This window comes from Poecilia reticulata, chromosome 11 (assembly GCF_904066995.2).
Source record: "Poecilia reticulata chromosome 11, P_reticulata-male-v2, whole genome shotgun sequence".
In the NCBI taxonomy this organism is placed as follows: Eukaryota; Metazoa; Chordata; class Actinopteri; order Cyprinodontiformes; family Poeciliidae; genus Poecilia; species Poecilia reticulata.
In genome coordinates this window covers 1,618,381-1,636,486 of record NC_088840.1, presented here as the reverse complement: position 1 = coordinate 1,636,486, position 18,106 = coordinate 1,618,381, and the positions used below count along the sequence as shown (strand labels likewise).

Here is an 18,106-nt window from a genome sequence, read left to right as displayed (position 1 = left end):
CATGCAAGATCAGGAAGTCAGACATGGAATGCTTGAAGACTGTTACATTGATTGAAAACAGATGATCTGGCAGTGACTGCAGGGCAGCAGGTGATATGGGCAACTGCCCAAGTGGCATTAATCAGCAATCTGTAAACTGGGTCGGCAGGGCAGAGCGGAGAAACACATAAAACTTGGGGGAATATTAAATATGGTGGAGGTACTTCTCAAGACCTCTTGATGCCCCTTTGGCCTCAGAAGGGAGACTTGATAAATGAGGAGCTTTACAAGCAAGCCGTGGGTAACACTTTATTTGAAGGGGGATGAATAAAACTGTCATGACACTTTCATAAACATGACATAACACATGTCATGAACATGAATAAGCCTTCATGAATATTTATGACTGTTGTCATAAAGCATCATTACTGTTTAAACTTTACCTTTAATAACATAAAGTGTTATGTTATTAACATTTTTAAAGTGCAATCAGTAATACTTTTATAACAAATTTATCAGTAATAATTTCTTGGTTAATGTCAAGTTGTCATAACAAAGACATTTTGAATAATGTCAACTTTGTATTAAAAGTGTCATAATTTACCAAATGACGCTTTATGACAACAGTCATAAATATTAATGAAGACTTATTCATATTCATAAGTGTTTATGACAGTGTCATGTCAGTCCCTTCAAATAAAGTGTTACCGCAAAGGGGTAAAAAACAAAGAACAGTTCTCACAAACTGAGAGAACTGTTTGTGAAACGGCTCTAAGCCGTTTCTTTTGAACGGCTTAGAGCCGTTCAAAAGAATCAAATCCCTGGTGAACGTCACATCAAAACTCTCAGCAAGTTTGACTGGATGACTCTGATCATCAGTCGTCCTGGAGTTTTCTTTCCACTGGTATCTTCAGGAATATGAGTGACCCGGTTTTAAGCCACTTATCCATTTTTCTTTTCAAACTAAATCCTTTGGTAAGCTAACTGCATGCGTCGCACTTTGAGCTCATGAGATTTCAGGGTGGCAGTAGAAGTTGGAACCTGAACAGCTTAGTGGTGAGACCCTCTGAAACACAGACAGTCCATGGGCCACTGGGGCAGAAGTGCTGTGGAGCGATGACTGGCCTCTCTAGACTTACCTTGGTGATGGAGAGCTGAACTCAGATTGGAGGTATTCTGCTTATTTTTTTAAACCAGAAGAAAACAAGAGAACAACATCAAATAAGTCTTTAACTAACACAAAATAAATAAAAACAGAGAACATGAAGCTTTATGAAGCCTCATTCAGTCTGGAAGACTCTTCAGCCTCATCTGCATCATCCAATCACTGCGTCACACACTTCAGCTGCAGCCAATCACCATCAGACCTCGCCTCATCATAACCAATCATTGAGCCAGCATCCATTCATAAAGACCTCCATCCATGGCTCCATCTGCTCCCATTGAGCTTCAACCCACCTCCACCTCTCCTCCACCCTCATCCTCCTGGCTCCTTCATGCTTCCATCGTCTCTTCAGCCTCCACCACCAGCATCCGGCCCCGGGAGGAAGACGTCTCTAATCTTCATTCTAAGATGCTCATCCATGATTATCACATTTCGCAGCACCTACGTCTTCTGCCGGGGTCCAAACACCAACATTTTTATTCATTCATGTCAAATAAAACGTTATAATCGCAGGTTTTTCTTTGTGAGTCTCTCCAGGTTGAAGTTAAATTTCTTTCATTTGCTATAAATTGAAATGCATTATAAAACTTGTTAAACTGTCTGAGATGAGACCTGTCACACTGAAGACAGTTGATGGTGAACCTGGCTGAGAAGACAGAACCTTTGTGCTTTGTACCGTAATGCTGACTGTGCTTCCACTATGAATTGTGATGAAAGATGTTTCTGCATTTTTCTGTAAGTGAAGCTTAGATGGCTCTAGGGGTCAGCATCAATCAGCCTGTGAACGCAGCTGAAAGCAACAAAGATCTCAGTCTGATGTGCCAGTGAGTCGGTTACTGAATTGCTGATGGGATGTAAGTAATACAAAAACCCAAATATTTACAGTACTGTGGTCTCAAGTCAAACACAAGAAATGGCGACTGCACAACTACAGCTGCATCTCAACAGATGTTATTTATTTTGGTAATTCAATCCAAAGATCTAAATTTCTATATCCTGTTTTTATTTGTTTGAATTTTGATGAGTTTGGCTCAGAGCTCATGAAAGCCACAACTGAGTTCCTAACAGAATTACAAAATACTAATTTCTCATCCACTTGCTGAGCATATGTTCTCAGCACTTCCCCTGAATCAAATATGTATCCGAGAACCCAGCAATTCATTTATCACAATAATTTGAAAAAGCAATGCTTTCTACATGCAATATTCATTTTATCTCGGGGCGGATTTCACAGTCATCTCCTGCTTTCTGCCAACCAGTCCAGCTCAGATGAGCAGAAATTCAGAAAGTAAACATAAACATGGAAATGGGCTTTTGAACACAAAGATATTCAAATTGAAAAGTTATTTGTGGGCACTAAGTGAGCACACAAGTCCTTCCAACTCTGAAACCAGCTGCACAGCATCCCAGACCACAGGGGAAAATCTTACAAAAACAAAAACAAGTTTCCAACCAGAAAAGGTAGGAAGGACAATTTTAAAAGAATAAAGGAGAAGAAACGTAACAGCGATACATTCTAGTTTCTAGAATTTTCCACTTCTTTGAACCCCAAAATGTGGGAGGAGTCAAATTGGCTATTTTCCCATCTGTCTTCTTTTCTATTAAATCCTAGATGACCTTCATTATTGACAGGCATGGTGAGAAAATTTTAATGAGTCACTTTTATCTGTAATTACCCCACTGTTATTTAATTAGCTCAGGTAGATAAAACATATTCTCTATGTGAATGTTGATCAGTTTGGTTGTTGCTGCAAAAGAGACAGAAGGGATGTAGAACACATTCTGCTGTGCAGAATTCAAGATTCACGAAGAAAAAAATATGATTTTTAAACAGGTTTTACATTTTCACATATTAATAACTTCATCATGTTGTCATAGCAGCGGTTTGCTCCACAGAGATGCCGCACTAGTTGAGTTCAGTGTAGCTCTTTTGTCAGAAGGTCAGGCTTCTGCTTCTTCCTGATTATTTGATGTGACTTTAGCATTAACTCGCTTTGGTCAGAGCTCTGCAACCAAAGTTGTTTTCATCCTCAGGCCAGGAAAATCAAACTCACATAAAGCTGCAAATGTTACATCATCTGTAGAGAATAACAAAAAATAATAATTTTTGATAAATATCTGTTATATAAAATATGCTGTCATTTTAATTGGGATTTAAATTAAAGAAAAACATTTGCAAAAACAGGATGGACCCATTTTCTTTTACTGGATGCTGGTGTTTGCGGGAAGTCATGTAAACAAAATAATTTATCTTTAAACATAACAAAAAAAGGACTAGCACTATCACTTTGTTGTGGAAACTCAATGCAGGAAATATTCCACAATTAAAAATTGTTATTTGTTATTGCATCTGAATGAAAAATGACTGGGTCTGCATAATCTTAGCCAAATTATTTTAGCCATCATGGCCATGATCTATTCTTACTTTCCCATCATACTGTCCTACACACACTATCAATCTCTCCTAATGTTCTCTCTCTTTCTCTTTCTGTTTCTTGCTGTGTCCACAACCTTCACACAGCAGGGCTTTTCCAAGCAAATAAGGTCAGAAAACTCAACGATTTATAGTTTCATATATTTATTTTGCATTGGTATCTATGATATATAAGAAAACATTTCTCCCCATCAAATCCATTGGCACTTTAAAGGACTGAAGTTCTGACAGGTTTTCAGTTGGACAGTGGCTCTGGTCAGATTGAAGGACATAATGAGGGTAACAGTCTCAAAAATAAACTCTTCATTTCTGATTCCCTTTGCATTAGTTGAAAAACACTGTAGAAAGAGGAAGTGATCTGAGGTCTGACCACTGGTCCTGGAAAACATTCAGCTGCACAATATAAATGTGAGATGATGACAAGAAGCCCAAACATGAAGCATGTCTGAACCTCAGACCGCTGGCTAGTTTTACTTTTTAATAGTTCATTAATAAAGTTTTCTAAAAAGTGTGTACACAAGTAAGATTCCAGATTAATGTAACAGGTGACAAGAGAAGCCTGTACATGAAAAGGAAATATGATGAATTTATTAATAAGCTAAAAGAAGAGAGTAAAAATCATCAAGTCAAATGTCAAACAAATGAATCTGAAGAAACTTCTGCTATGCTGTGCTAGCACTTCGTTCTGTAAACGGGACACTCTGCAGGAACACACATCATTAAAATATGAAAATAGACTGTTTGGAAAGAGGTGGAACTGCTGCAGGTGTCTGTCTGTCTGTCTGTCTGTCTGTCTGTCTGTCTGTCTGTCTGTCTGTCTGTCTGTCTGTCTGTCTGTCTGTCTGTCTGTCTGTCTGTCTGTCTGTCTGTCTGTCTGTCTGTCTGTCTGTCTGTCTGTCTGTCTGTCGTAATGGGGTTAACTCTGCTGTTTGTACTCTGCTGGCTCACTTCCGTCAGACTCTCCTCCAGAAGAGGACTTTAACTAGTCCATCTGTGCAGCTCTAGCAATAAGACATACAAACTCCACCCATGAAACATACAAAAACAATCACAGCTCATCTAGTTTTCTTCAGGAATACTAAATGTTGAGGAGCAGAGGCTAACTGAAATGGCTGAGAGGAAACTTTGGGAGGCTAGTAAAAAGTTCAAATGTGCTGCAGTGTGAACACAAAAGGCGAAGGCTGGATGTGAAGGTGGGGAGCGTCTGACCCAGGATCAGTTTGGACTGTCCGGCGTTGCTGCCTCCTGTTTGACAGAGTCATCCTCCTGTGGCTGCTCTTCATCCTCCTGCAGAGACATCGCACCACACGTTAGGTCCTTCAGAGGAAACATTCTCTGGCAATAACCACAAAATGAATGCGAGCAGGACGGCGCGTGGTGTAGCGGTAGAGCAGGTGGGCTGTAAACACAGAGCTCCACACAGCGCTGGAGGGTCCATTTCTCAATCTTTGGGACCCAGTTCCCATCTGATTACAGAAAATAAAGGGCACTAGTGCCACAAAAACCTTAAAAAGTAATTAAAATGCACAATAAGAGCCTAATAAAATAAGAATCCCCATTCCAGTGAGGCTCGTTTGTCAGACTGAAAGTACCTTTTAAAAATATCAACACTTAAGCAGGTACTAAAGATTCTTTTCATTAAGCAAAATTGTAAAATTGTTTTTCTTTATTGGCCAGATGTAATATTCTAATCCTAAATGTCGTAATTCGCTGTAAGCAGAGAATCATAATTAACAGAAATAAAGACTTAAAACTACCGGTATCTGTCTGTGGGGAATAACTACATTATGTGTTTCACTGTGTGAACTGAGTTAGTAAAATAATGAACTTTTCAATATTTTCATTTATTGAAGGGTCTGTATAACAACTATTAATTAAGACATACTCAATTAAAATATTTCAGTTTATTTTCTAGTATGGAAACATTTGGGGAACAGATTACTGTTATTATGTGAGGGAAGGATTTCTGGTATTTGTTGTCAAAGGGAGTTTGCCTCACTTCTTGTTATCCTGAATCCACATAACATCCTGCTGCCACCTTTCCACCAAAGACTGGCCCCAACTAACTTGATTTTCCACATTATTACTTACAATGTAAATGCTTTTCCAGTAAATATTTAGGACTTCAGCTATCAGTGTATAACTCAACAGCCAGACAATAATAAAACAGAGTTAGCTAAATCTATAAAAGCAGAAAATGCAGAAAATTGTTTACTGTGAGCAAAGCAAAAGCTTTGAGTTTTGACAGATGGACTCTCTGAGGGAAAAGGCCCGGCCTGTAATTTGCCACAGTGATGCATGGCTGCTTGTGGAAACAGTTCTAGTTAAAATGAAGAGCGTTGCTACTCTGATGTGCAAAAGCGAGTCCTTTTCTTCTGACGACTGTCACCAGAATACTTGGTATCAGTGACCCATGCAGTGGTTCATTTCAATTTCAATTTAGTTTATCTATATAGTGCAGACTCTGAACGAATGGTGTCTCAAGGCGATTTACTAAACAAGAAACAAATTAAATACACTCATTTCAATCCATACATATACACAAATTCAGTCAACTGCAATTTGATCCTGATTGTAAAACAATGCTGTAAAGTTCAGTTTACTGTGGAACCTGGTAAAAAATGTTCTGTGGAAGCAAAAGCGAACCAGCTGCAGTCAGTCAGCATCCATCCTGCTCCTGTGGGCAGTAGACTGCATGGTGCTGTGACCTCCAGAGGTCACCAGCTCTTCCCCAGCTCATCCACTGTGACTGACTGAGGCTTGTGTGAAACACACGGAGCAGAACTTAACTGGGTTGTTTTTTTTTCACAGTACCTGCAGGCAGCTTTGATTCAGACACTGAGGAAAAAATGAGTGCTGCAAATAAATAATGAAGGTCCAAACAGACAGAGGAAACGTTTAGATGGATCACTGGACAACAGCAGTGAGTTGTGTGGTGGAACTGTTGATCATGTTGCCATGGTAACAGCTTTAGCTATGGGGTGGATCCTGTCTATCAGGCTTGTGTACCAAAGGCTTGTTTCATAATCCGTTTCAAGAAGTGTTTTACACAGACACACATTGTCTTTGGTGCTTAAGGTTCACGTTCAGAATCTTACCCTACTTTCCCTCCAAAGCTTGGTCCTTGGGTAACATATAAGACAAGTTGATTTGTACAGCACATTTCAGCAACAAGGCCACTCAGAGTGTTTTACACAATAAAACATAATACAGTAACCAATTATTGAAAGATCTCACTGAGACATTAGTCCTCTAATCCTGTAAATGTTCTTCAGGTGATAGAAGGCAGACTTTGTAACTGTCTTTATGTGACTGTAGGTTCAGGTCTGAGTCCATCACTATCAGACTTCAAGCTTGATCATAAGAACTCAATCTTTCCTTTATTGTGTTTTTAATAAGAAGCCAGAGGTTGTTTTGCATGTTTTCCTTACAACAGTCTTTTTTGGTAACTAAATGATCTATCTTTGTAATAATCTAAAAAAGCATTATGACCATGCATGTTGCTAGTATATAATCACTCCATATATAGTCATCACCCAGTGAAACATCCACTGGCCACAGCAGGTTATTGGTGTACCAGGGAGGCTTATTTTACAATAATTGATCTTTTTTTGGAAAAAAATCGAAAAGACCCAAGTATAATTTATTTATGTCAGTATTATCTGTTGATTGGTTTGCAGGTGAATTACCTCACAGTGATGTGCTCGGCTAGTGCATCCAGATGGTGACACTGTAAATGTAAATGTGAGTTTTAAATGCAACAAAGAAGAATGTGAAATGGAGAGAGCAGGAGCCAGCTGATTTAGAAAAGCAGCCAAAGTGAAAGTGACAGAGCTGCAGCGGTGATTAAACAGCTCTGACAGATACAATTACCCCCCCTCCAGAGGTTAATAGACACATCTACACACTAGAATGTGTGATCACCAGGTTAGGATCTGCAGCCCACGGCGCCCTATGAATCGCCGGCAGCTAGACGAGAGCAGACAATAGTTGGGGGCTAATTTTCTGTCAGTCAAGGAGGGCCTGACTCCCGTGAGTAGTTTTGTTCTACTTACATATAAAGACACTTCTCTGAAATTTCACATTTTATTTAATCATGCTGTGAACTGTGAGTAAAAATATACTGAATGTTAAATGTCCCATAATGGTGTTTATTGCGTTCCTTTCATGTCCTCATTGTGTTAAAAGAAAACCTTTTGTCAGACACGTTTCAGAGTTATTTACTAACAGCAGATCATGATTCCAATTTCCACCGATTTACTAATTAAATAAAGAATGCTTGTCTCTTTTCTGCTCACAAGTTTTCAAATAACTAATCTTTAAAAATCAGACATCTTCCAAATATGAGATTTGGGAAATTCTTCAGTTACCTTAGCTTGTGATTCTAAGGTAACTGAAGAATTCAGTGATCCAGCCCTGTTCAGTCCGCTTCAATCCAACTCCAGGTAGCTTGTCTAGAAAGTCCGGTTCATTTGGAAAAGTGTGAATGTGTAGTCGAACTCTGATGCGGACCAAAAAATTGAACTCTGGTTCTCCTACAAACTTCGGCCTGGGTTCGGTTGAAGTGAACTCTGGTGCGGTTGGAATGTATGTATGAACACCAAAGCCTTTACCGCACTGCAAGGAACGGAACGGAACGGAACGGAACGGTTCCAGCCCTCTTGTGTTTGCATATACACTGAGGGCGCCATCGAAGCTGTACCTGATGTCATTATTTTTTAAACTAAACAATGGTTTCGATGTAGCGGCCGAAGCCTTTTCCTCAGAGATGCGGCGGAAAACTTTCTCTTTCCTCGTTGAGCGATCTAGTTCATTCTGTACTCGTTCATCAGCGATTAAGCGGAGGAAAAAAATGACCTCATCATTAGACCAGGTGATTGCGCTGTATAGAGACGAATTCATTGCTAATTAAAACTAATAATAAAAATATTGAAAAGAGCACTCTTTACAAAATAAAATACAGTTTAGTGAGAGCCAGCTGTCAACGGAAAATAAACGTCTGAGTCCATAACAACCAGCGGCCAATCAGCTGCTGATTCTAAGCAGAACCACTTGGCCGGCCCGATTGGAACCGGGTCGAACCGTTCGCAAGTTCTAATGCAAACACGGTCGGAACCGTTCTGTTCCGTTCCTTGCAGTGCGAAAACGCCTCAAGTGAACCAGAGAGCACTCCAAACGCAGGAAGTGGACTTATTATATTATAAAAAAAAGAGGAGTAAACCTGACCCCATGGTGTTAATATGAGATCTATTGCTTTAGGTCAGAATGGAGGAGATGGTAACAGCTAACGGAAATAGACACTTTAGGAATTTAATAGAAAAAACCTTACTGGTCACATGCCACTCTATTTCTTGGAGACTATATAAGAAACTCCATCCATCCATCCATCCATCCATCCATCCATCCATCCATCCATCCATCCATCCATCCATCCATCCATCCATCCATCCATCCATCCATCCATCCATCCATCCATCCATCCATCCATCCATCCATCCATCCATCCATCCATCCATCCATCTCATCCATCCATCCATCCATCCATCCATCCATCCATCCATCCATCCATCCATCCATCCATCCATCCATCCATCCATCCATCCATCCATCCATCCATCCATCCATCCATCCATCCATCCATCCATCCATCCATCCTCCATCATCCATCCATCCATCCATCCATCCATCCATCATCCATCCATCCATCCATCACCATCCATCCATCCATCCATCCATCCATCCATCCATCCATCCATCCATCCATCCATCCATCCATCCATCCATCCATCATCCATCCATCCATCCATCCATCCATCCATCCATCCATCCATCCATCCATCCATCCATCCATCCATCCATCCATCCATCCATCCATCCATCCATCCATCATCCATCATCCATCCATCCATCCATCCATCATCCATCCATCCATCCATCCATCCATCCATCCATCCATCCATCCATCCATCCATCCATCCATCCATCCATCCATCCATCCATCCATCCATCATCCATCCATCCATCCATCCATCCATCCATCCATCCATCCATCCATCCATCCATCCATCCATCCATCCATCCATCCATCCATCCATCCATCCATCCATCCATCCATCCATCATCCATCCATCCATCCATCCATCCATCCATCCATCCATCCATCCATCCATCCATCCATCCATCCATCCATCCATCCATCCATCCATCCATCCATCCATCCATCCATCCATCCATCATCCATCCATCCATCCATCCATCCATCCATCCATCCATCATCCATCCATCCATCCATCCATCCATCCATCCATCCATCCATCCATCCATCCATCCATCATCCATCCATCCATCCATCCATCCATCCATCCATCCATCCATCCATCCATCCATCCATCCATCCATCCATCCATCCATCCATCCATCCATCCATCCATCCATCCATCCATCCATCCATCCATCCATCCATCCATCCATCCATCCATCCATCCATCCATCCATCCATCCATCCATCCAAACGCTAAAGATGAGCCTAACGGTACCCATCCTATTTTCTGCCGGCAGGGTTCTAAGGCCACGTCTAAAACCCGTAAATTAGTGTTAGGGTAAATGCAGAGACTGGCCTCTAAATCTTCTCTTACTAAAAGAACCTTGGTGGTGCTTCTGGAACAGTCTTGATATGCGGCCTCCCTCAAGAAAAATGTGTCATTTTTTCCTGAACTCTGTTGCTTTGTGGTGTCGGTCTGTGGGGCCGATATAAATCTGAGTGCAGGATGACGCATCGTGAACTCCCCCATCGTATACGCTTGTGCCATCTACCAAATCTCCCAGACAAGTCTGCCAATTTTCCAATTACCTGTGGTGCCATTCATTATCAGAGGGCCAGTCACTTCTTAAATGGGAAACAAGAGGAGAGGAGGGGCTAAACCATGCTAACTACCTCATAAACCCAGAGAACTGCCTCCCATGCCTCCTTCTGTTCTGATTTAGTGGGTGTCCCTGGGGGAAGAGTGACGGAGGTTCGTGTGGCCCCTGAGGGCCTTTGCTGGATTTCTCATGTGCTCTTTATCCTTGCCACTCCAACCCCTCAGCCACCTATCATTCTTGCCTGTGCCTGAGGGAAAGCAGGCGAGTGTCAGTGCTGCACTGCTTCACTGGTGCTGGTATTATCCTGCTGTCTGGCTGCCTACAGAACCCACCCCCACCCTGTATCCCCCACCCCCAACCCCACCCCTCTGTCTGGGAATGAAGAGTCGCACAGTCCTAATCTTTGTGTCTCTTCGAATCTTAGTAAAGCGCCAGGCTGAAAGAGAAACCGCATCTGAAAATTGCATCCAGATAAAGCCCACTGTTTACCTTTCTATACTTATGGTTAGGCTTTTATGGTGGCTCTGCAGAAATTGCCTCTGCAACATGCATATCTGAATGGTACAAGAGTTGGAGAAGATGAGCAATTATATTTTAAATGCAGCCATCATCCAGCAAGTATGAAAAGCTTTCTGAGTAGGAGTACTTGCTGTTTGAGGGCACAAGATATACACAAAGTCTTTACTCTGACAGCATTATCAGAGCATATGGAAACAGCCAGACGTTGTTACCACAGACACAGCACAGGTGAAGTTCCCTAATGCTGCACTTCTCAAATCAAAAGATACCTATTTGTGGCAGTGCCTTGTTTGGTTTAGTCCACTCTTTGAAGAAAGAAACGTCTAGCTATTCAGCGGTAAAAAGCACTAGTCTGACTATGAACCTGGTAGTTTGGAATCTGGAAACTAATTCCTAGTGTTCATCAAACCCTTGAACGTTCTGGAAGAGTTGCAGATATTTGTGTAGTAAGTGAGTAAATTTCTTCTAAGAACCTTCTTCTTTTCACTCTTGTTCAATTCACATGCAGAGATTTTTACTTTATAAGACAATATCAATATCTATACTGACAGAGCAATAATATAAACAGTGTAGGCTCTAGGGTGCTATGTATCAAGACATAATAAAATGATCAGGTCTTTACCATCATCTAATATTATTAAATCTACCCTCAAGCACACAACATATTCCACACTGATTATTAAACAGATGAAAACAGATTAAAATGAAAAGACTTGAGGAACCCCAATAATGTAAAGCAGTGGATTTACTCTCTAAGTCATCTAGAGTTGGAAGGTACGAACACCAAGTGTGTATGGGTGTGTGTATGTACATTTGTGAGAGCAACTGGGTAAATGTGGCTTATTATAGAAGAAAATTTGAGTAAAACTACAAAACATCAAATGAAATGAATAGAATTCTCTCTAGTTTGGGCCAAAGTTCAGACAATTGATGGCAACATCAGTATCGGCTGATGAAACGGGGTCGATAACAAGAGCCAATGTTTATTTATTATGGAGGGGCCATGTCACAGTGGTAGTGATATATATATATATATATATATATATATATATATATATATATATATATATATATATATATATATATATAGGCTACTGGTCAGAACAGCAATATTAATATCAGATATTAATTTGCCCACATTTTCATATGGGTGCATCCCTACTGTGGTTACAGAAGTCTTCATGGTTAATCATGTAAGGTGCTAAGTTCCTGTAGCATGTTAATTGTGCTGAATAAGGGCGGCGCCTGACCCTCTCTGCTGCTGTTTATCACAGCATCACAATTTTGGATTCAGTTATTTTTAAGAAAATATATTCCTTATTTTCACTATTATTAAGGCAAATAAAAAACTCATAATAACAAAAAACAAGTTTCTAAAAAGAAGTATTTCGCCTTCACAGTTTCTCTTTGTAATTTGCTGTCTTTTTTAAAACAACCTGTTTACCCTGTGCAATCAGGCAGACTGTCATCACATCAACGATGAATAACAAATCTAATGATTTTCAAGAGACCTGATATAATTACTGGTCTGAAGCTTGCCGTTCTTCATGGGTGTGAAAGTGAGGCGCCTGGCGCAGCCAGAGTGGCTCATCCAGGGAAACAGCTGACTTGAAGCAGCAGCGCTCTGCCTCCTCCTGCTACAACACAGTTAAGGTGCTGAGTTGTGCATCAGTAGCCCGTACTACAGAGATATGCGTTCTGGGGAAAAGGCGTGAGAGACGCTGCCTCTCTGAAGAGCCTGCAGCTGCTGATGGGCTGTGACATTGTGGGATATCTCCATCCCTCTGAGGAGATAAAGGAGACGAGCAGAGCAGAGAGAGGAGGAGGGCAGCACATTCCTATAGGCTGCCAGAGCCGCTGGCACTAACACATACATATATGATAATGAAATGCCACGTCTTTCATTGGAGGTAGACACTTTAAAGTGCACTAGCAGAGAGTTGTTCCTGTTCTGTGATGCACAAAGAGAGAAAGAGAGCTCAGCCTGGGCTCTAGGTGGCATTAAAGACCAGGACAGCCAAACCCATGACTGCTGCTCCAATAAGGCTAACAAAACCGGCCGAAAACACACACACGCACACACACACACACACGCACACGCACATGCACACGCACACATACCCACCCCAGCAAATCTTCAGAAACTTGAATTAAAATTCTGCTGCAAAGGAATCATAATATATAACACAGTGTGTACTTCAGTAAGCTTCCCTGCCTTTATCAAGGCCGTACAGTCCTCAGAAGAATTAGCAGTTAATTAGTGCGACTTGCTTTCTTATCATGTTTTCTGCTTCCATTATGTTTATTTGTGTCAGTGTCTTACGCTGCAAAATGTGCAGCAGAAAAAGCTGTGTTGCATGGACCCCTCTAACCTTTACCGGCCAACAGTTTAATAAATCCAGTCCAGAACAGAAAACCCAAGCAGCAGCTGAGCTCTGGAGAGCTGCTGGGTAATCCTGGCTTTAGCAGCTAAAAAACTAAATTACTTACAAAAGGAGCTTTAAAATGTTTATTTAAAATCCAATGTGCATAATAATAATAATTAAACTACTACTAGTACTACTTAAGTTAAATAATAACTAATGCTAACCAAAGGTTTGGAACAATTTATAAATAACGCTAAATGCAAAGAATTTATAGTATTAAAAAATCATATTGACACATATTCACATATGGTGTAAAATAAAAAATTTTTACACTAATTTTAGGAATTAAATCGTCTTTTTCATGAACATGAACACTTATATTATTGTACTATCTAATCAATATCCACTTTCCTAATTACTTACAATTCTCATCTTGAAATATTGAACACATTTCAGAAATATGTCTCCATATTATACAGTGAAGAAAATAACTATTTGAACACTCTGCGACTTTTCAAGTTCTCCTACTTAGAAATCATGGAGGGTCTGAAATTTTCATCTTAGATGCATGTCCACTGTGAAAGACATATAAGTACTGCAAATAAGTATCATCGGCCAGGGAAAACAGCAGCAGTTGATGTGAGAGCTGTGAAAAAAATTCCAAAGCATCAGTAGTGACATCAACAACAACCCCACAGTGCAGGGGTGAAGGTATCATAATATACTGTTTGAAGACTCCGAGGGCAGAAATATAGAGGCAAACCACTCATCAGTAGTAAGAATCACAAGACCGGATTGCAATATGCAAAGAAGTATAGAGATGAGACACAAAAGTTCTGGAACACAATCTGATGGACTGATGAGGCCAAGATGAATCTCTACCAAAATGATGGAAAAACCAAAGGCTGGATAAAACAAAGAACTGCTTTGGATCTGAAGCACACAGGCTCATTTGTTAAGCATGGTGGAGGTAATGTCATGGCTGGGCGTACGTGGCTGTTTCTGAACAGGTTCATTCATTTTTATTAATGATACAAGTGATGATGGTAGCAGCGGAATGACTTCAGAAATGTACATAAACAATTTACAGAGAAATGCATCCCAAGTAACTGGGAGGAATTTATCATGCGGCAGGACAACGACCCAAAACACACATAAGGACTTCATCAGGGAAAAAAGTTTGTCATTCCACCTACTTCCTAATTTTGCTTTTCATTCTAGTCCCAACATGTTCCCGTACATAACGGTCTGCCACATTCTCTCATTTCCTACCTGCTGACAATCAAGGATAAAGATCATTTTCCATCAGCTACCGTACTGGAAGGAAATGTAGTTTTGTGACTCCCAAAAGTGACATCTGTCAACAAGAGGTTGCTTAGAAATATTTTAGTTTGATCATTCTCAAGCTGTCAAATTTTTAAGAGTGAATAAATTAAGATAAAAAATACAACAAAATTTAATTACACATAGGGATTTTTAAATGATTTACTGTAACCGTCATGAATTGCGGTGTGAAGTGGTGAGGAAGATGCAGTGGACCCAGCTAGTGATGAGAAATGATGAATTCAATGACGAGTCAGTACAATAATCCAGGCAGCACACATGAGCGGAAGGCTAAGGCTCAAACTGGTAGCAACTGGTAATATAAACATAGACTGCGGACTGGACGACAAACTTGACGGTGGACAAGACAAGGACCCAACAAGGAACAAGGAACTCAGGTGGGTGTAAATACACAGGGAAACAATCAGGAGAAACAAGGGATAGACAGGACAACAGAGAGACTCAACAGAACATAAAACCTAAATAAACACACAAAAAACCCAAATCACTACAGTATCTTCACAATTCAATAGAAAAGTGATGGTTTAAGAAACGGTACTGAGAGGAGACGGAATGGGAACAGGTACGTTGAAAATGCAAGTACAAATAATTAAGTAAAGAAACATTGAAGACATCTGGTGAGCTGGTTCTATGCAATAAATACTGTCATTCAACTATATACACAATATATTCAATAGGCAGCATCATAAATGACACGGAAACTTCATATAAGCAGTGGGACTTGATGTTTGTCAAAATGCACTTTGTTTCTTATGGCGCCTGAGAGGGGAAAAAAGCACTTTATGACTTCTCCTCAAACATAGGAGTAAACAGTGTAACAGAAGCTTAAGGTTATTACAAACCAGCAACAACAAGTTTTAACAAACTGCTCTGACAATATAACAGGACGTGTTTCTCTGTTGCTTCAGCTTTCAGAGGAAAATCTAATTTTCAGCACCAAGTGCTGGTCTCTTACAATCAGACTTCAACTGGGTCGACAAAAATTTGCTGTTGCTTATTCCTCAAAATCAACTGTGAAAGCACAGAAAGATGTTTCCTTGGAAACCAGTTTGAGGTGCAAATCTACCCTTGCAATGGTTTTAGGAAATGGATAAGTGTACAAACTTCTGTTCTGCACACAAAGAGGAATGAAAAATACATTAATAATCTGGAAGTATTTTATCTAGCTCAGATCTCTCTGCTCTTTCTGCTATATTTCACACTTTTTTCAAGCATGACATAGTAGAACACCTTCTGTTTTTATTTCTTCTCAGAATCCTAAAACACACAAAATAATTACCCAACTTACAAACGTGAGCACATTTTCCCTGTGTTTTGGTTGTTTTTGGTTCCTCCATGTAACAGAGATCTTTTTGCCATTCAAGGGATGACACCGTTTTCATGGGTCATAAACAACAGCTTCATGAGTCTGTTCAGGCAGTGCATTACTCGCTACATTTACCCACTTCTGTCCTCAGCCACATTCCCAAACCTTTGCTCCTCAACCACCAGAGAGAACATTTAAAGTTGATGACTGCTCATATTTGCAATTCCAGTTACATTTATTACGAAGGGCACTGTTTAATGCTCCCTTTTCCCCGCAAGAAACAAATTTCCATTTCAGTGAGGCATGACTGATACTGAGATGGTCTTACCAGGCGATGGCTAATTTAATAAGAGGTGAAATGCAAAAGCAGGTTTCCCTCTTATCACCTTGTCTGATAGCTACAAATATCCCTGAAAGAAATGTAGAGTTGGAAAGAGAAGGATGTCTCTATTTCTAGACTGCAGCCAAAAACAGCAGAAAAACATGTAGAGCTAACAGCCCTGCCACCAAATTAAAAATATTTGTCTGTTAGTTTTGTGTTAAGAAAAGTTTGAGAATGCCCTCATCCCAACAATTCCCTCTGAGGTCAGACTGTGATTGAATATTCACTGAAAACACTCTGCCAGCAAAGATCAAATATAAGAAGTCAGTGCGAAACAGCTGGGATGAGGGTTATAAATGAAATAATCTGCCAATGGAATTAGTACGTTTTAATCACTATTGAAGAATTATTGACTTAAAACGAGCTCCTATTTCTTGCTGAAAGATTACATGTAAGTTTTATCTTATTTCAAGTGTGCTAAGATATTTACACAAGAAATGAGACCAAAAATACTTGGTAGGACTTTGTGTTTTTGCAGTGAATGTCTTGCTAAAGCTAATGGCTAATGGCTTCAAGCCTGTGTTTTCATTGTTAAACGAGTTGACTTATGAAAGGTGGTCAAATATTCAAATGACAGATCAGAGTTGAAGAAAGCATAATGAATGTAGTAGTTATAAGAAAGTGCAATTTGTGTTACTAATTTGCAGAACTATCAGGAACTATTTGTTTAGTCGGTCATAAATAAAATAACTTACCAGCTTTTAATTTCAATGTCAATATATGTGAGGACATTTAAGAACTGCTGTGCTGAAAAAGTTTGCAAGGCAAACTATAGTAATCATAACCATAAACTTTCTATAATTCCAATATTATCAGAATAATAGGTAAACATCGTATGCATGGTTATCACATATTTTAAATTTTAACTAATAAATAAAAAAGTCTCTGTGGTTTCTATGGTGAGGTGCTGACTTTGTGCTGCTGATAATTGTAGGTCAGAGATGTGAATCATTTTGGGTTCAACTGTATTTAGAACCAGAAGCAGTTTAGTGTTTCTGTCCCAGTGTGAGTACAGCACAGTCAGCTGCAGGTGATCCTGGCTGATCTGAATTCACTTCAGCCATTCCTGCTCCTGTTCAAATCAAAGCACACAGATAATTAACTGTCCTTCTGTGTGTGTGTGTGATTGTAAACACTTATTAACATCTGGAACAAATAATAAATTTATATCTTAAACGAATGTTCACTATCCAACCCTAAAGTTTCACATTTGACTTTCTGCTGCAAATAAAGTCCAATGTTTTAATAAGTACTAAAAGATCTACTGCATGGAGAGGCTGGCATCATGGCCGGGGTTTAGTGTCTCAGATAGTTTCTAAATTTCAATTTGATCCTTTTGCACAGTTTTGTTTACTTCCTTGGTTTGCTACATGCTTAAGACAACCCATCCATCCATCCATCCATCCATCCATCCATCCATCCATCCATCCATCCATCCATCCATCCATCCATCCATCCATCCATCCATCCATCCATCCATCCATCCATCCATCCATCCATCCATCCATCCATCCATCCATCCATCCATCCATCCATCCATCCATCCATTTTCTATACACCCTTGTCCCTTAGTGAGGTGTCCCTTAGAGGGAGGTGCTTAAGACAACCTAAGATACAAAAAAAGAAATAAGACATTCAGCTTTGGTGGGTTCACAAAAAATGCTAAAGAGAAGATCATTATGAATATTTACAGAGAGAAGGAGCTGTTCCTGACTGCAGAATGCCATTGGACTGAAACATGCTTTCAACC

The 18,106-nt window shown here is 40.0% G+C and overlaps 1 protein-coding gene across 1 annotated transcript in view; it reads right to left on the bottom strand.

Annotated features, from left to right (window-relative positions):
- Positions 1-3,705: 3,705 nt before the first annotated feature.
- Positions 3,706-18,106, bottom strand: part of phf14 (PHD finger protein 14) — a 107,833-nt gene continuing 93,432 nt past the window's right edge. Inside the window, exon 18 of the mRNA XM_008421223.3 lies at positions 3,706-4,865. Within this exon, the coding sequence (XP_008419445.1) occupies positions 4,794-4,865 (72 nt within the window). The 3' untranslated portion in view covers positions 3,706-4,793. The remainder of the gene's footprint in view (positions 4,866-18,106) is intronic.